The sequence below is a fragment of the Gymnogyps californianus genome, chromosome 1 (assembly GCF_018139145.2).
Source record: "Gymnogyps californianus isolate 813 chromosome 1, ASM1813914v2, whole genome shotgun sequence".
NCBI classification, from domain to species: domain Eukaryota; kingdom Metazoa; phylum Chordata; class Aves; order Accipitriformes; family Cathartidae; genus Gymnogyps; species Gymnogyps californianus.
In genome coordinates, this window is record NC_059471.1 from 167,598,336 (window position 1) to 167,617,771 (window position 19,436).

At 48.8% G+C, this 19,436-nt stretch overlaps 1 protein-coding gene across 2 annotated transcripts in view; it reads left to right on the forward strand.

Moving 5' to 3' along the window:
* Nucleotides 1-1,082: 1,082 nt before the first annotated feature.
* NTN4 (netrin 4) overlaps nt 1,083-19,436 on the forward strand; it is a 46,779-nt gene continuing 28,425 nt past the window's right edge. The window contains exon 1 of one of the 2 annotated variants that reach the window (XM_050914952.1): nt 1,083-1,612. In XM_050914952.1, the coding sequence (XP_050770909.1) occupies nt 1,139-1,612 (474 nt within the window). In that variant the 5' untranslated portion in view covers nt 1,083-1,138. The remainder of the gene's footprint in view (nt 1,613-19,436) is intronic. The other variant, XM_050914953.1, reaches the window with a different exon arrangement.

Sequence of the window (19,436 nt, forward strand, 5' to 3'; positions counted from 1 at the left end):
AAAGAAGACATTATGCACCTCAAATGGTTTGGTCTGCCCACATCCAAGTCATCAGAGCTTTTTTTTTTTTTATGTTAAATAGTTATGGTTCATCAAATACAGCCTTGACCTACTGTTACATTTATTAATAAAGAGATGGAGAGCCCATAATCAAACATTCCTGCACCAGGAGGGTTACATTGCAGATGGTTTCACACCAAACCCCATGGTGATTTTATTTTTCGTTGACACTTTAACTGTGGATTTTTAAATTGACAAGGCTTCCAGAGAAACTTGAACAAAAACCACAGAGCCTCAGCTGCGAGGCAGCTTGCCAGCATCATTTCAACCAAGGATTATTTTTTTTTTTCCCCTTTACACACCAGTGACAGCCTCCGAAACTTGAGCGGTGCTTTGATTCAACCCTGACCTCAGCAGCAGTTTGGGACTGTAGGGAGATTTGGGGTAGGGGTGGAGGGGTGGGAAAGGGTGTGAAGATTTGAGGTCATTGGTGGCAGGAGATATTCCTACCAGCTCTCGCACCCCCGACACCCCATCTGCTGCACAGTGAACCAGGGCGCAGCAATGCTGTCCCACGTGGCTGTCTCCTGGCCTCCCGCCAGCATGCCGCCTTAGCTGCCCCGGTGTCGCCGGCAGCCTGTCTTTCTTGTGCTTTTCTCCCCTTCCCCAGGACCACCTGGATCCCCTTGATCCAGGCCTTGGGGCAGGGCTGGCATGGCCACGGTCATTGCCCCCAAAGCCTCAGCCCTGCTCTGGGTCCCTCAAGGCGGGAGGGCGAGGTGGAGGCATCTCTCCTCCTGTGCTGCCTGCTCCGCTCTGCAACTTTTGGTAGGGATTTTCCCAAGTGCAGGGAAGCCCTGGGGCTTTTTTGGTTTGTTTTGCTGTTGTAGACACACCGAGCTCCACAGAGGGGAGAGCTGAGCAGCAGTGCCACGCTCTCCCTTGGCCCCTCTGGGGCTTGGCGGTGGTCTCGGCAGGGGCAGCGTCCCTGAAAAGCGTGCTGCGGGGCACGTCTGCTTCCGACGGGGTGGGGTGCGCCCACCTGGGGAGCCAGCTTCAGCCCCCCGCTCTCTGCCTTGCAGGTCTGGGCGGCGCGGCAGGAGCGGGCAGCCCCTGCGAAAAGGCCTGCAACCCCCGGATGGGCAACCTGGCACACGGGCGGGCGCTGCGGACGGAGACGGCCTGCGGGCACCATGCCGCTGAGCCCTTCTGCGCCTACACCGAGGACGCCCAGCGCCGCTGCAAGCTCCCCACCTGCGGCCGGTGCAACGGGGCCCATGCGGGGCTGGCCCACCCCGCCGCTGCCATGGCCGACTCCCCCTTCCGCCAGCCCCGCACCTGGTGGCAATCGGCCCAGGACACCCCCCGCGAGACCATCCGGCTGGACCTGGAAGCCGCCTTCTACTTCACTCACTTGATTTTGGTCTTCAAGTCGCCCAGGCCGGCCGCCATGGTGCTGGAGCGCTCCCAGGACTTCGGCGAGACGTGGAAGCCTTACAAATACTTTGCTGCTAACTGCTCAGCCACCTTTGGGCTGGAGGATGACGTGAGGCAGAGAGGAGCCATTTGCACTTCCAGATATTCGAGTCCCTTCCCCTGCACCGGAGGAGAGGTAGGTCTGCCGGGGTCGGGAAGAGAAAGCCCTCACTCCAGTCCCCCTTTCCCTCTGCAATCTCTGCTCCAGCATTTACACTTCTTATTTTACTGCACCGGCGTCCTTTGTCATCGGATTTATTTCACAGGGTGAATTAACGCAATTCATTCCTAGGTGAGGTAGGCACCGCTCTGCCCCTCGCTTTGCTGAGTTCGTAATCCCCCTCTTTTCTGAAAAACTCTTGTCTTCTCACACGGTAAAACCCCCCACACAACTGCAAACAAGGTGGATGCTGCCAACTCCTCGGGAAAGCCAAAAGGAACGTCGCTCTTGACAGTCTTCTCCAGTCCTTGCAGTCGTGTGGTTTCGCGGTGACGCAAATCAGTCTGACTTTGACCAAAATGCAACTATGTTAAAATTAATGGTCACCAGATTCACTTTAAATAGTGACCGCCTTCCCTGAGAAGTAAGCGTGTAATCATTCAAAATAGCTACTGGCCACACTGAAGTACCGTTCCCGTAAGCCACGTTAGCCAGGTAATTAAGAAGCCTTATACCTCATCTTTTTTTTCTCTGTGCACACTTATTCTCATGTGAAATGAGCATGAAAAAATGAAGAAAAACATCACATTTGCTAAGAGGAAAAATATATATGAAAAATAGATGTGAAAAAAGATTATTTTCAATATCAGAAACAGCAGATAATAAATCATGCACTTGGAGGTGCTACCAATAAGGCTCTTCCCTTTGGTGCCTAAGCCTGTCCCACAGTGCTGGAGACTCTCCCCTGGCAGCCACGGCTGCGGGGCTGCCCTCCAGGGTCCCCACTGGTGGGGAGGCGTCCCCAGTGACCAACTCTGGACTTCAAAGGCTGCTCCCTCTAGTGGCCCAATTTAATGAGCTTGTCTGAAAGTTTAATCAAACTTAAAATTCCCCTCTGACCTAACACAGAGAAAGGAGCCAGTCTGACTAGTGAGTCAGGGAGTCGGTTATATCATTGTAGTTTCTGCTGAGAACTGGTTTTGAGGTGAAAGCCTGGTCCTTGGAGACCAGCATTCATGTCTGAGAAAAATCACCTGTTCAGACACCTTTGCAATCATTTGGGGTCACTTCTAGTCATGCTCTGGCTAGGAAGCCACTCTCTGCAGAAATATGGAGAGCTGTTTGTTCACCAAAGTGCATCTCTTAGCTGCATCTTGGGAGGCAGCCAATGTCCTGCTCTAGGAGAAGCTGCTCCGTGCTCTCATCAGCTTGGAAACAAGGATCTCCAGACCTGCCAGACAGACCCAGGATAGTTATTTCATTAGCCCAGCAAAGGGTTTAAATCAAATGGCTGGTGAGAGAAAGTGCTATCCTCCTGTCTTCTCCTGCCTCCCTTTGCTCATGCCCTCGAAAAGCTGCCTGAACTTCCTTTTGCAGTGAAATAAAGAGGCTTAGAAGAAAGATGGAAAAAGACTCTTCACCAGCGCCTGTTCTGACAGGACAAGGGGCAATGGTTTTAAACTGAAATTTATTTAGATTGGATATAAGGAAGACATCTTTTACGATGAGGGCGGTGAGACACTGGAACAGGGTGGCCAGGGAAGCTGTGGATGTCCCATCCCTAGAAGTGTTCAAGGTCAGGTTGGACGGGGCTTTGAGCAACATGATCTAGTGGGAGATGTCCCTACCCATGGCAGGGGGGTTGGACTAGATGATCTTTGAAGGTCTTTTCCAACCCAAACCATTCTGTGGTTCTGAATCGGGACTAGCTACAAAGTGGGACCTACCAAAGAAAGGACGGACGGACACCACTGGGAATTTTCCAGGCGCTCAGCACTTCTGCCAGCCTCTGTGTCCCACCACCTGAATCATAAGGCCAGCCTGTGATACAGGGCAGGGGCTGAAATCTATAGCTCTCGGGCCAGCCAGTGGTACATGTCTGGGGTACTCTGACTTGCGCGCTGCTTTTTCAGCTTTCCCAGGGATCATTCTCAGGGATGAGAAACCCAGGGCATCATTCAGGGCGGTATTTGCCTCGTTTGTGCTGGGTCCCACGTAGCTAGCACCCCGGTGCAGTTTTCACTGCAGTCAGCCCAGTGATGTAGCTGCACACCAGGACGGGGGCTGTGCCTGGCGAGAACCTGTGCAAATCCCGACCTTGGGGCGGCTCCTCTGCAGGTTGGTGCAATGTGTGGGGACAGCAGGATCAAGGTCTTGTGTGTAGAAACCAATGCCTATCTCAAGAAGAAAAGGAATTTGGTGATGTTTGATGCGTCTGCAGTAGCATGCTGCAAAAACAGGCTATTTACTGAGCTTGCCTCTGCGGTATCTCTTCTTTTGGCATTGCTTTAGTCTGTGTTATTGCAAAGAAGCTATAAAAGTCAAGATCATCTAATTATTCCAGGTTTTAAACAAATGTTGAGTCCAAGGGACTGGAGCTTATAAGATTTTATTTATATGGCACACTTCAGCTCCCTGCACTTAAATACCACTTTTTACCTGCAAAGTAATAACAGCAGCTCTCTGGTGACCAGATGGCAAGCCTGAATGCTTAGCAAATATCACATTTAATTTATTACAGTGTGCTACATTCCAGCAATTACTTGTAACTGCCAATAGCAACATGTATCTCACCTAAAGAAACATCGGAGTTTTGTGTTCTGTTTGGAGTTATGTTGTGCTTTACTCCCACTTCTGGTAGCACCTAATTTCAGACATATGGAAACAGTAATTTCACTTGAAACAGTGGTTTCAAATATGCAGTCATCTGAAATGTCCAGGTCTGAAGGGTATTATTTAATTGCAGCTTGGTTGCCGCAGTTTTCTTTAAAGTACAAACATAAATTCTGCGAGTGCTACTGGATTTCTTTTTTAACTTTTTAGAGTTGTTTAACTGCAATGTAACAACTGTGACCCGTGATCCAAACTGTGTATCACACCGTCTGTATACCACATTCTCCCACTTCAAACATTTCAACGCCGCATGTACATTTCCAGGCACAGAGTCAGGGCTTGCAGGATTTTGTGGGATGGTGGGGTCTCTGCACGCTGCCGGCAGCTCGGTTGCTGCTGGCAGCTCGGACACTGCCACCCATCCCCTTGGAAGAGCAGTTTGCCACAGGGGAGGCCTCTGGAGATGGCGGCTCACCCCAGATGGCACCACAGCTTGGCACAGACCTGTGGCTGTTTGGGCTGGTGGTTTCTGGCTTTAGCCTTCTGCAAAGAGCAGGTGGTGCTGATCTGCCTGCATTTCTGCCGATTGTTATGGTGCCTGCGAGCCTTGTTTCAAGGCAGCAGCATGCAGAAGCTCATAGTACTCAGGGGCTTAGGGACTCTTTTTAATAAATCACCTGTGTTAATTTGGAGCAAAGGTGTATCTGCTTCAGTTTTTATTGAAAAGAAGGATCAGGCTTTTTGCATTTCTTCTGCCCTCATCATCATGAGTCATTCCTTAGATGCCTAGTTCAACTCCTATGACAAAAATCCTTCCTCATCACAACTTGCCATGATGTTGATCTTGAGGAGATTTATGACAGCACAGAAAGCAAGCTGCCAAGCCTCTGGGTTTATTTCAAAGATCCAGAGCTCAGAGATGGTGGAGAAATGAGAGATGCTGAAATGGCTCTGGGGGACACCTTTCATCTTTCCTCTGTAGTAGAGTGGCTCTGGGCTTCCCTTTGAGGTGGTGGGACCGAGGTGGTGGAGAACATTGGGAGACTGATCTGTGCTCAGAGGGTGGCACTGTGCTGCAGTCACCCAAGCTGGGTGCCACCACAGCGGTGGGAGCCAGCAGAGGTAACATCACATGCCATGTGTGGCACTTGGCAGGTCTACTGATGGGTAGAGTCACCTCAGCAGGGACTTGGCAGGTCTCTGCTCTTCTTTGCTACCTATCCCTGATGCTGCAAAACCACCGGGCATGGTTATCCTCTGCTTTGGATGCATCTGAGTCCTCCACCCTGAAGCAGGCATGAGCTGGAGGATCAACAGCCCAATGGTGAGATTAGGAAGGAAAGGACAGATCTGGACAGAACTATAGGGGAAAGAGGTTGAAGGCTGCATGGCACAGTACTGATGTCAGGAACACTGCACTGATGCCCTGGGTTTGGTCTTAAAGGCTTTCTCAGTGGAAGTAAGCATGACTTCACAGGTCAGCACGTGCTCAGAGACTTTGCCGAGCTGAGCCCCGTGCCGGAGCAGCCTGGCTGTAGTCTGGCCTCATGCAAAGAAGAACCACCCTTTCAGCAGCCAGGAAAGCAATGACTTCTCTGCAAGGATCCAGGAGCCAAACAAACTGAGCCCCTCCTCGGTAGGGAACAGAGGAAAAGAAGCAGATGGTGGGTGCCCGCCTCCTGCCCCAGCATCCCCAGGCACTCACTGCATCCCGTTCAGAAATCCACCCACAGGCTGGCACTGCTTTCAGGAGCTCTGAGTGTTCAACACCTAGGGCCAGGCTGTCCCCCATTGTGGGGCCCGTCCAGTACGGGCGAAGGAGAAGCGAGAAGGAGGAGGAAACCTCAGTACAGTCAACCCGGGTTTCCAGCAAGCTTCAAGCATCTGCCAATTTGAGGGGTCGGATTTGCAACACTGTGAAGGGGACAAGAAACTCCTTCCCTGTCAGGGAATAATTTTGGATCAGCTGCACTCAAAGGGGTCACTAAAGACTTTCCCCATGCTTAATTTAGTGAATTAATTGTTTCACAGCAGCAGTTTGTTTAGCAAAGGCAGAAACCTCTAAATGCTGGCCTTATATCATCAGTGTTTTAAGAGAAAGGCTAAGGCCAAGTTCTAGCCTGGATCATACAAATGTGCTACAAATCCAGAGTATTTCCACTGTTTTCCAGGGTGTAACCCTTCAGCCACATTATTGCAAGGGAAATCAGAACTGGATTCACCAGCCAAATATAATCTGATCTAAGTAAACAAGATGCAGAAATAAACTCTTTCAGCTTCATGCTCAGACAGGAACGCCAATTTTATTAGTATGCATAAAAGGCTATCTTCCCTCCCATAGTTCAGATCATATTAATATTTCTTCTTTTACACTCTAATCTTAAAATTATCCTCGGCTAGAGATCACTGTTAAGGGCTCGTCGACAAGGGGCCCTTAGCAGATGTTAATTCTTTAACTGTGAGCGAGAGTGACTGTCCACTCTGCAATGCAATTATCTCATTCACTTTACATTCCCATCTGTGGTCAATTCAGATTAGCTCGCCTGAGTGTTCCCATTTAGACAAGCTCCAGGATAAAAGGACTTACTGAAGCAGAGTCTCCTTGACAAGATTTTAGTAAATTAGTAACTTATTTGAGTGTTCATCTATTCAGAATACTGCTAATAAATCACTTGGAGACCTCAGCTATTGTTGCTGTTTGCTATTAATAGGAGAGGCGTATCTGCAGCTTGACTATATTCCAGTAACAAATTCTAACGTGCTTTTAACTTTTGAAACATCACATACCACTGTTTTACTGTGGGCTGTGTGTCTTACTGAGCATTTTCTTGATCTCACGTGCCTTCTGTAGCAGAAAAACCTTCAAATGTTTTGCCTTGCACTGTTACTGCATGCAGCCTGCCTCTGTTCCTTAAGGATTTGGACACCAGTCCTACTGGTTCTACCTGAAATTAGCTGTGTAGAGGAGAAGTAAATTGTGTCCTGCTACTCCCAAGCTTGGCCCTGATAGGCAGTCAGGAATTGCAACACTCGCTGACACAAACAGGAGTTAAAGATGCTCAGTGATTTTTATTTTGGAGCACTAATTTTGGGTTGTAGAAACACTCTGTTGCAGCCTAGAAGCTTTTGCCCATTTTTTTTTGCCTGTCTTTTAGGCCTGAATAAGCTTGGTTTTTAAGCCTATCGTCACTGCTGTCCTTAACTGAAGCTACATCTTCATTGCTCTGAGATCCTCCAAGGAACTCATGGGTCACGGGAGATTTGCGTTCAGTCACTTGCAGGACTTGGGACTCCACGAAGAACCTGGGCAAATATGCAAGAATGACCTCAAAACAGCCTAGGACATCAGCCCATTAGAGGGCTGCAAACAGCTTTTTTAATCATCCTGTGCCACTGATGTCTGCACAGAGAGGAAACAAAGGCCCAAACTGACGAGAAGGAAAGAGGGATCCTGGCTGGTGTTCAGCAGTGCTCAGGACACGTGAGGACATGGCTAGGGAAGTATGTTTTCAAGTCCCATCTCTATGCTTTGTAGAATTGCATTTTGTAGGAAAAAAAACCTCTTTAACAGCATCTTCCTGATCATTCTGTCTTTGGGAAAACACGAATTGTTGGGCTCTGTACAGAAATGCCACGTGCAAAGGAGAGTCTGTTCAGCTAGGGGCTAGGGGTGATGGGGGTGATGGCCAGACCCAGCCCAGCTCTTTGCATTATATCAGTGAACTTAGCAAGACATGGGGGCCGTTATTTCATAAGCACAAGAATAATGATTTCTAGGGGAATGGTTAATGAGACGAAGTAAATGAAGTCAGGCCAGAGTCAATGAAATGATGTAGGAACCTAGAAATCCCAGGCTGCGGCAGCTGGCCATTCAGCGCAGGGTGGCTGGGGAGGGTTTGTGAGAGCCGAGCAGGGTGCGTGCTTGCCAGCCAGCGCCGCACAGGGCTCGCTGCTTGCGGCAGCGATGGCAGCAGCGGCACACCAGCGGGATGCCGTCCCCCCGTCGGCCACCTTGCTGACGGCTGTGGCGAGATGCATCTCTTGGCTTGGCCCCTGAGCTTTCCCTCCTGGCAGGGAAGCCTGTCTTCCCAAGCCCTGTGCGGGGTTTCCACTGGCTTTAACATAGTGGGGTCGGGGGGAGCATCTCCTTTTAAATAATGGGGCAGCAAAAAGAAGATTCAGGGAAAAAAGGGAAACCTGAGCTTAGATTTTACCTGTGCCTGGGAGGACAGGAGACGAGGGCAGTTCTGGGTACATGTGGAGACGAACCTTTGGTCTCCAGGAAATTTTACTATGAAAGATACTTTCCCTCTAGAGTTTGGTCACCATCAAGGCTGAGCGACACAACTGCTGATTTCTGGGCACTGGCACCTGCTTTTTAAGTTTTCCATACGTGGAGTACCAGGGGTGATACTGCCAGATCTCTGGGTCAGGTTGTGACAAATCCCTCCCCGTCTCCCGCGGGCAGTCCCAGAGGAATGATGTGTCCCTTTGCCGGGCCTCCCGGGTGCTCAGCATCTCTGGAGGACCAGGGCATGCGAGGAGCAAGACGCTTCTCCAACCTGCCTGGTGGTCTTCCGCATGATCCCCCCTCTTACAGCTAGCCCACAGGAAGGTCTCATCGTCTCCTTTTCTCCCGGGCTTTCCCAGCGCTTTTGGCACTTGGAGATTGGCCCTCTGCTTGGCCAGCTCTTGAAATGCAGCCGCCTCTGGGATGGAGCATAGCCAGTGTTTAACAGTGCGTATCAGCAGTCCCCCGTTTAGAACAGCAAGTTTCTAAAAACTGCAGATCAGGGCTTCTGGATCGACCTCCAATTATGGCTAAAACAAATTATTCCTCGGAGGGACCTTGACCAGTCTGTGAAAGGGGGTGTATTGTAGGCTGCCAAAAGCAGGAGAGAATGGGTCCCAGGGCTCCAGCAGACCCTTTCCAAACTTCTTATGTAGGAATTGAAGAGCACTGTACCCACACGAAACAAGAGGAATTTGGGTAGGCAGAATTTAATTCTCTAAACTGGCATCTGGCCTTGTTAGTGGGACTATTGCTTCCCTTGAGAAAAGTGCCGGAAGATTTTAGCAGTGCAGCCAGAGCCTCTCTTCAGGCACTACACCCCACTGCTTCATTTCACAGTTCATTTTTGGCATGAAGGGAGGACTGGCTCACTTATTCAGCTCCCAGTTCACTGGCTGGAAAGTGGGGCTGCCATGTTTCTCTTTGGGATTCCTGGATACAACCAGTTACACGGGAAGTGTGTAACCTAAAGCAGTGAACTGACACATCTCAGAAGTTTTGGATCAAAAGCTCATGGCGACCTAATCTGAGATTAATTGCCATGCACAATGGGTGTCGGCGTGAGATATCCAGTCTACTAACGTTCAAAATCCTACACAAATGGTGAGGTCCTCAAATTATCCCTGGGCAGCATTTCCAGGAAGAAAAGAAGTTAATGTCCAAAACCAAACTTACTAGACACATATGCCGTGACTCTGTATCACCAGTCTCTCCACAGCATCCCTAATTGCTGTGGTCAAAATCTATAGCCATGGGTTGAAAGGGGGGTGCTGTTTCTCATTACTTTTTTGATGGTGCGTATTTGCATATAATTCAGACAGGTGTTCTTTTTCCTAAAATTAAGTGTAGCTCATGGTAACGATGGTTTAAGCGGCCAGTTCTGTAGACACAAAACCTTTTCATTATAGACAAGACCAATTGAAAAATATTAATGAAATCGGGTTACTCTTAGGCTGAAAGAAATCCCCTTGATCCTTAGTACTGTTGCAGATACTGAAACGCTAACCTGCTGCCTTGCAGGCTTTTGCAGTGGCGCGTCATGCTCAGAAGCTGTTAAAGGGGTTATTCTGCAGCTCTGGGGAGTGAGCCAGCTTTTCTTACAGCCCTGCCTACGAACAAGCAAGTCCAGTTCTCTGTCTGGCTCTTTGGAGGTAGCTCCAGGTTTTCTTGGTCTTCCATACACACAACAGGTACTGCCGGCAGGCCAAGGCTGAGAACATAAATCTTTGTGGGGACAGGGAAAGGAGGGGAATTGCTGGAGGGAAGAGTATTTAAATACCATCTTTTGTGCTGATGGGTCAAAGGACTTCTTCATATCATCACCTGAAATGCGCTGGTTCATTTTCCTATGTGGGATAGTGCAGCCTTGGAAACGGTGATTCTGAAGATGAGAAAAAAGCAGTAATTATTTTCCTTGATAGTGCATAGCCCATGATATCATGCATCTGGAGGGTTTTGTGAGCCAAGAAACAGAATGTTACTATCTGTTTGATGAGTGAAAGTAGTGATTAGGCAAAATAAAGCCATTGTGGAATAAACTATCAATTCTTGGAGAAGCACTGTAAACTGGAGGTGAAGAAATCCAAATGTTTTGAGCTGTAGGGAGATTTTTCTGGTAAGAATATTACTGCTGTGATCATCGTCTGCATGAAGACAGGCATGACCTAGCAGTGTTTCATTTTCATCTAATGAAATTGTGCGGCAGGATGTTGAAGGGAAGCTGAGAAGACGGCTCTCGCCTGATTGATTATTGCCAGAGATGTCAAGGATCCTGGAGAAATTCTGAGGCTCTTGCTTAGCTCTCCTCATGCCTTTTCCAGGCCCCCACCAGCCGGCTGCTGCGTGTGAGTAGGAGCTCTTCCCAGACAGCTTCTCGCTTTTGAGAATGGCAGAAGAATGCCTTGAGTTTCTCAAAAGATAAAAGTTGCCTTGGTATAAATTAATTTGCCAAGGCCCCCGCAAGGGCTGGTTATTTGAAATAGCAGGATTTTCCTCCTGAAGTCTTTGTAAGATTGCGTAACTTTTGGATGGTGAGACAGGGGATTATTTGCCTTCTTTTATGTGCTGTAAAAGATTGCAGAAGGGCTGTAGGCATGGGCCAAATGCTATTCTTTGTCAAAATATATGAAGCAGTCTTAAGAGCTGCAGGAGTACCATTTCTCCAGTGTTTCAAGGAGCTCAGGGGCTGCTGTTGGTGGTACACCGTGGATTTCTGTCACCATTGCTTGGGGATATGGACAGAGTGCTTCACGCTGTGGCCTGAAAGACAGGCTCCACTGCTCACTGTGAGCTTAGTGTTTCTGATGGTCACCTCTCTGCAGTGGCAAGGCAGGTTTCCCAATTTCTGTTGCTGTTTCATCTCACCCCAGTGATGCTGAAGTGTGCGCCGTGAATGTGCACATGTAGGGGGTGGTCAGACCTCTCCGTGAGAAAAAGAGAGGCTCTTCTTCCCTGCAGTCCACTTGGTCTGACAGGCAGAAAAACAAAGAAATGTATTAGAGGAGCTGGTGGGTGATACCTGCCCAGTTTAGGCCGATGAACTTCCCACACCATGTGAATTACTTACAGCGTCTGCCAAAAAAGTCTTTTTTTAGCCTAGGGTCATTGCAATGAACATAGCACAGAGATGCGCATGGGTTTCTCTCTTAAAAGCTCTTTTGTTTGGTGTGGTAATACATCAAATAAGTCTGTTTTGTCTATAGAATATACCAGCATTGTGGCTCTAGCAGCGTTCTTCACAGGGGGAGGAGTCCACCAGGCTTGATTTTGTGAAGGAACAAGATTGTTTTCATAAAACTTTTAGGAGCTTAACACCTTTAAGATGTATCACCCAAATGTGGTTGAAGTTAGCCAGTGGTCTCAAAAGTTTTTAGGGTGGACTGATGGACAGACACATAGATACACATGCAGTGCAATGGCACAAGGCCTATTTCAGTAGGGAACTAACCTAAAAGATATGGGAAGGCTTCGCAAGCGAAACACTCCTCTGCAGACACAGCTCTCCTCTCTGGGAAAAGCCAAGGAGAGAGCCTGGCAGAAGTTGACCACACTGATGCAGAAAATCCCTGGAAACTAAAATACTGACCTGGAGGGTAAATGCTAGCATGGGGTTGAGCCCTCAATACTGAAACTGGGAGACAAGAAAAACCTGTCTGCAGAGTATCTGTCTCTCTCAGAGGACGTATGTGGGCAGGGAATATGTTGGTTGTTGTAGGCACTAGGTCTAGTGGTTAGACCATGCGTCTGACAGACAGGGCGCCTGAGCTGCTCCTGCACTGGCAGGGCTGAGGGAGCCCTGTTAAACCAGGCAGCTCCTCTCTCTGAGGCTTCCCGCTGTAGAAAGCAGTCCCCAAAGGGACCAGGGCAGGTGGCACTGTCGCTGCTCCCCATAGGTACCAAATAGGATTTATTGCTACGGCGTGAGTCTTGCCGCTTGGTACAGCAAACCTTGAAAGTCAAGCCATCCTCACACGTGCAGTAAGACAGTCTCACCTCGGTCTTTCTTGCATGTGTTGTTGGGTGATAAGCTTAATTACTCTTTCCTGGGAAGGCACAGGGGGATGAGTAGAGAGCAGTCTCCGTACTAAGGTTCCTCTGCACCACTGAAGGGTGACCAAGCAGAAGTGTGCAAAGGAGGTGTGAGGACACCCTCTTTGCAGTGGGAGCACCTGGCTGGCACTGGATTTCTGCAGCTAAATTTACATCTAACTCCATCTGCCAGTGAAAAAATGAAAAGTCTAATCAGGCTTTTGTGGTGATGATGAGTTTATTGCTCCTAATGCAGTTTCTTGGGTGGAAGGTAAAAGCAGACACTGTGGCAGGTTGACATTATAGACAGCACCAGTGGGCACACACATGTTGCATCATTATTATTATTTTTTCAATTACTCATTTCCACAAATCAGCCTTATTGCCCCCTGTGAGCTTTCTGTAATGTTTACCAAGAGAAATGATTACTTTTAACTTTTACATCTTTTGAGAAGGAAAGCTTAATTGGCCCAATAAAATTTCCCAGCTAAGCTTCTCTAAACCAGACCAGCCAAGGCTGAAAGCAGTTGCCACTTTTGGGTAGTCCCTATGGGAGAGGGCCTGGGCTGTTGGACGGGCTGGGCTGGCTGTGGAGGGAGGCACAGGGGGACAGGGCACAGGCACGCAGTGGCTGGGGCTGGCAGAGGTGTACCGGGCAATGGGTACAGCATGGAGCATCTCAGCTTGCGCTGCAGCTGCATGTGACTGCAAGCAACAGCTGGGGCCTGTGGGCACAAGCAGATGTGAGGTGATGCTGGGCACACAGCTGGAAATCCCGGAGCCGGGAGGTGGGAGACAAGGGCTCCCCTTCGCCTCAGCCCCAGCACCAGGCAGGCAGTGCCTAACTTCAGCTGCTTGCCAGGCTTAAGTGAAATTTTTCAGGAGGCAAAGGGATGAGGTCCTGGACGCGCTGGCAGAGCTCCACCACCGCCTTTACGGCCTACATTTTCAGAGCGTTGTCCAGGCACTAAATAAACCAGATGATAGCTTCCAGTGATGTGGAGATTCAACAGGGCCCCATAATACAGACCAATTAGCCACTTCTATTTAGTGCCTGCATACCAAGAGACACTGCAGACTCCTAATGCAAACCTTAACTTTTCTGTTAAACACTTACCTAGACATCACATGCCCTTTTGTAAGGCGGTGCATGTCCCCCATTGCTTTTGCTGTCTCTCTATTTGGAGAAGACAGCAAACCTTACATTCTTTTTATTCTTATGATTTTTTTCCTGTGTTCCTGTAAAATACATTGAAAGGAGTAAAACCACCAGCAGAAATCAAATAAAGCAGTACTGAATTTATCGAATGCCCATGATCCAGATAGGTGAATCACTAATATCGATAGGTCATTATTGTAGAGTGCTTATAGATGCATTTTCACGCATCCAGGTCAGATGATACTGGGTAGAGTCCATCAGTCTCTTTTGGAAAGAAACCACAGACCACTTCATGCAGTGTTACCACCTTGGTTTTCATTTACAACCAAATAAAAATGTGGTTATGTTTTTAATATTTGTTTATTGCTTTTTTTTCTGCCATATTCCCGTTTGTTGGCTTGTTCCCATGTGTATACACTTCTTGAGTCTCCCATCCATTTATTCCCTCTGTTTGTAATTTACTGGTGTTGTCATTTTGTGAACCATCTCCTGATGCCTTCCAGGCTCAGGGGGAGAAACTCTGGCCAAGGTCGGGCTCCCAATTGGAGGTTGGACCATGGCACCTCTAGCCGGGTGCAGGGACCCGGGGAAGGCGCACGTGCACGAGCACTGCGGGTCCCTGTCCACGGCCTCTGCAGCTGTGTCTATTTCTGAAGGTCTGTGAGGAACAGGCTTTTTGTGGATCACACATGTCTCTTCAATGTCGTGGGCATTTGCTTCCCAAAGGGCCCCACTTTATCGCTGTGGACACTTGTATCTTGACAAAGGTGCGGGCCCTTGCAGCTGCAGCGGGTGGAGGCTGCAGTGGTCCAAGATGGGCCCGTGACTCATCGAGAAGGCTTTGCTGGCGGCAAATCTTTCATTGGTTTTGTTGACTTCCTCAGGCAACTTTGACTTCAGAGCCTATTTTGTCGCTCTCAGCCTCATTCATTAGCATTTTCCTTCCCACTGTGGAGATATATATAAAGATGTCCTTTCATTGCCTCTCACGTGTAAACATACTAGGGTACTTCTTGCAAAGGGACTTTTATGTATTTATAAATCGAGGTCATTGTGGTGCAAGCGGTTACTTGAGTGCAGCATGTTCATGGCTGCTGCTTTATTTATATACAGGGCTACGTTATTGCATCTGCGGAATGCCAAGTAGCTAAGGCTTCTTGCACCGCTAAGACAAAAAAACATGTGAAGTAATCAGCAGAGCAAGAGTTGCTCATGACAGCCCATAAGGAAATTGAAACGCTGTGGAAATTTGTTAGAGGGTGTCTAATGATGTGCCCAGACTGCAGACAGCCAGAGCGGTCTGGCTGAAGAGCAGAATATTTTTACTCCATGGCATGCGCAAGGCGCTGCAGGGCACCTTCTCTGCTCCCCTGGGAGTGGAGCGGGCTCCCTCCTGCCACCGCCAGGTATCCCACTGGGAGGGTCAGGTAAACCCAACCCTCTTGAGACATAGCAGTGGCATTCCTCACTCAGGGATTGCAGTCTACAGTTCCTATTTGGATGTGTAGAGAGACTTCTCCCCCACCAAAAAAATCCCTGTGCAACTTTTAAATCACTCCTCTATTGATGTTGCTTCATGCAAAGGTTGCATTTATGGGACATGGGATCCAACAGCATAATTCCATGTGATGTGGAAGGAACATTACCCCAAATACTAGATATTTTGTTTTAAAGACAGAGGTTCTTTTTATTTGCCTCCTCATTTGTGACATTTGCTGCTCAGGTATGACATATTGCTAGATACTTAGTTTTAAATGGAAGCTGAGGTAAAGATTCAGTTCCTGGGACTGTGTTTAAGAAGAATCCCAAATATCATAAGATTTATAGTAAGCTGGCAACACTGGGAATGAAAATATCTTTCTGATAGGATGTATTATGGCATGTCTAGCATAGAAGTGCTGTGGGTTTTCAATTTATTACTTCCTACTTGTTCTACAAAATAGAAAATATGGATTAGTGCATGCACTAAAGAGCGGCTGATGTAAGATCCAGGCCTCCCACCCTTTGCTATCATATGTGGTGCTGACTACTGGGAGAAGTCACATTGTCTACCCAACACTGTAATTCTGGGTTTTGACATATTGTCGGTAAGACACCTGCATGCAGACAGACTTGAGTGGGAAAGCCGGAGGTCTTGTCACCTTGGGGTGCTTTCTGGTGAGGCTCGCTGTAGGCCAATGGCCAGATTTTGCTGCCGTTGCTCCTTTACCAAGGGGGTGGGTGCGTTCCCCTGCATGTGGTGAAGCTTTCTCCTGGCAGAGACCTTGTTCTGTGAAAACAGGAACAGCATCATCTATCAAAAAGGATGTTCTCCCGTACCTCATCGAGCTATTTATCTCTCTTGTGTAATCACAATACAGTCCTCTTTGGCAGGACCCTTGGGCATGACTTCTTCCAGCACTTTTGGGATAGGAAGAGTAATGAACTTGATGGCTCTGCAGGCAGCGACTTCTCTGGTGGGCAGGAGGGAACTGCCGTCCCCCCGTCATGTCTAGCAGAGGGGCTGCCCCAACAGCTAAAAAGCTGACATGACATGTGCCTGTGTCAGCCAAGATCGCGACCACAGTGGCAGAGCTGCAGGAGAGAGTTTCTGTCCCTGCAAGTTGAGCCGGGCTCGTGTGTTTTCTGTGTGGCTTTAGCAGGGTAAAGCTGGAGGGCTTCGGGGAGCTGTTGGGAAGAGAAAATGATGACTGTGGATTGGGCACGTCACCATGAGTGTCCCAGGGCGGCTGGGGAGCACTGGCCCAGCAGAGTCCATCAGAGGAGCTGGCAGCCCCCGGCTGGGCAGCAGGACTGAAGTCCTGCCCAGTGACACCAGGGAGATGATGGGCTTGCAACACCCCATCGTCAGATACACATGCATGTTGGCAGCGCGTTCATCTCAAATCCTGCCTACAGGCTTCCCCTGTGCCATTAAAACTAAACAATATTTTGGTTGAGGAGGCCTCTGACTACGGTGGCCAGGGGCTGCCAGCAGAACTATAAGTGTGAAAACCCGGTCAGGTTTGCTGTGCAAACCATAGTTTGTTCATAGATGGGATGCTGCAGACTGGGGCCGGTCCTATCAGTGGGACAGTTGCACAGAAAAGTCCAAGGAGAGGTAAAAGCAGGAAAGCTGGCTCCCGCGCGTGTGTGTGCGTGGGGCTGGGGTGCTAGGCAGCACAGGGGTGCAGACCCATAACAGCTGTATGAGGGCGGTGTGGCCCCAGCGATGTGCTGACTCCTGAGACAGGCTGGGATAAATCAGCGAGGTTAAGGACTGAACAGGGAAATTCTGCTGGGAAACATGTTCTTGACCTTATTACGCAGCCTCTGGGGGCTCCAGCTCAATCTGCTGGGGCAGAGCAGAGAATTGCTATTTGTATGGTGTCCTACACGTTATAATGACTGGTTTGTATTTTATTAAAGCAGAGCTACTAGAGTCTGGGACAGAGGGATGAGGGCGTTTACTGTCTTGGCAGCGCTGAGACCAGGCTCACCCCATTACGTTGCACTGCTGCGGGGTGCAGCACGGCTCTGAAGCCAGGGCCAGGGCTGCTGGGCACAGCCGGAGTGATACGGGGCAGCCGGGGGGAGCAACTGAGAGCTCGCAGCCCCTGGGAATTACAGATAGGGCTCATGTTTAGCATCACTGTTTTCAAGTAGCCATAAAAAGAAATGTTTGTAACATTTTAGGGCCTGAGCAGGAATACTGGCTCCATTGAAATCAGCAGCATAACTCCCCCTGAATTCCACATAGGCAAGATTTAACTCTCTTGGCGCAAAGGCTCTCAGGCTTATTGATTTCCTTGCTGCGATTGTCTTTACTAGAGCTACAAGCATCAGTCATGTGCATTAAACGGGGATAGATAAACAAGAAAAACTGAAAATGATGAGAAGAAAGTCTGCAGCTGCATCTAGCATAAATTGTTCCCATTTATGTGTTTCCTTCGCCGCTCTTATCCGAATCAGGACGAACAAAGAATTCTCTGAGATGCGATTTATGTAATCGCAAGGAACCCAAAATGCTAGTTTTTATTGGAAATTCTCAGCCTGGCACTTTCCATCATCTCCACTAAAAGGAAAACAATGTCTCCAGTTTGGATGTTTCCCCAGGAATTTTCTTTCCATATCTGAAAGCATCTTGTGTTCACAAAGCCACTAACGAGTGAATGTGATCAGAATGGCATTGATTTAAATTTAGGTAAAAAACAAGCCTTGGGGAGAGGTGCAGGGCCTGATAGTTGGGTTCACTTGGGTTTCTGTTCATATCTGCTTCATATTTTTATTTTGGGAAAGAAGAAAAGAACTTTGTATGTTCCCGAAAGCGAGGGGGAAAAAAACACACTTTTGAAATGTGTTACTATTTATTAATATCCCTCATCAGACTCAACACTTCCGCACAAGGGGTGTACCACTCCCCAGCCTTGCCCTCTGACCACCTCTCCTGGTTAACCTTCTCCATTATCGATGTCTTTCTGGCAGAAGATGCTGGAATACCTTTGGGAGGGAGCATCTGCAGGATGGCGGCGCGGTGGCGCGGGGCTGCAGCCGTGACGTGCATGCCAGCGCCCGGCGCCCGGCACCAGCACGCCCCAGCCCCGCTGTCACCGGCACGCTGGTTGCGACCGCGCTTGGCAGGCTGAGGGGCTGTGCAAAAGCACACTGCCGCCATTCAGCTCCAAAACGAGCTCTAAATCTCCTTCCAGGCTGGGACAAAGCTTCGTCCAGCTGGATCCTGGCAGCTCTGGAGAAAAGCCAGGTCCCGGCCAGGAGCGGTGCCAGCAGTGGTGGGGCTGGCGGAGGCGGCAGCCGGCAGGCAAAGCCCCGCGGGCAGGCGAGCTGGCAGCAGCGGTGTCGTTATTTGCAGGATGCATGAATCCTGGTGAAATAAAAGGGAAGCCTTCATCAGCTGAAGCGTAACAGCCACATCCTTCAGGAGGAGTGGATTTAGGGAGAGGAGGCTGTGATCACTGTGAGCGGCGCTGGCAGGCTCGCACACTGCCTCTCACCGGGCAGCCCGCAGCACCTGCTGGCAAGAAACGATGGTCGCCCTTCGCTGCCGCACACCTCCTTGCTGTTTGTAGGAGGCTGGCCAGCATTTTGGGTGGCGTGGGTGGTTATCAGCAGGGCAGAAGGGCAATTTGAGGAGGTTTTAAGCTGCTGCTGGGAGCAGTGCATCGAGCCATTAGGCTGCGTCACACCCTCAAACACTCAAGTGACTCATTGCATGTTGCTTATAAATTTTGTAGTTCATCAAGCCTTCAGTGGCTATTCAGTGAAGAACTATTTAACTGTGTAGAAAGTGTCACTGTAAGTTGAATGTACCAGTAACTAATACATATGTCATAAATGTGTCATTTTATGCCAATGGTAGTTATATGAAGTATATGCTGCTTCTGATGTCTCACTGTAGGCAGCTAGACCAACAACTTTAAAATAAACCTCTTCAAGAAAATTGGTTATTTTTATCTAGTGCTCTCAATTTTCAGCTTGAGCCAATATTTACCTATTCAATCAGACTGAAGTTAAAATAAAGACTGACTGATAAGTATTTGTTTAAACTTCAGAAGCCCCCCACTTTTCTTTTTTTCTTATCTCAGTTTTCTCGACTATCAGCTTGCTGTCACTAGTTGCCACACCTAATCACTTTTCCACTAGGAAGCAGCCTGGGACTGATAGGAGCCAAATATTTGGAAATCTGAGCTTTATTTGTTAAAAAATACACA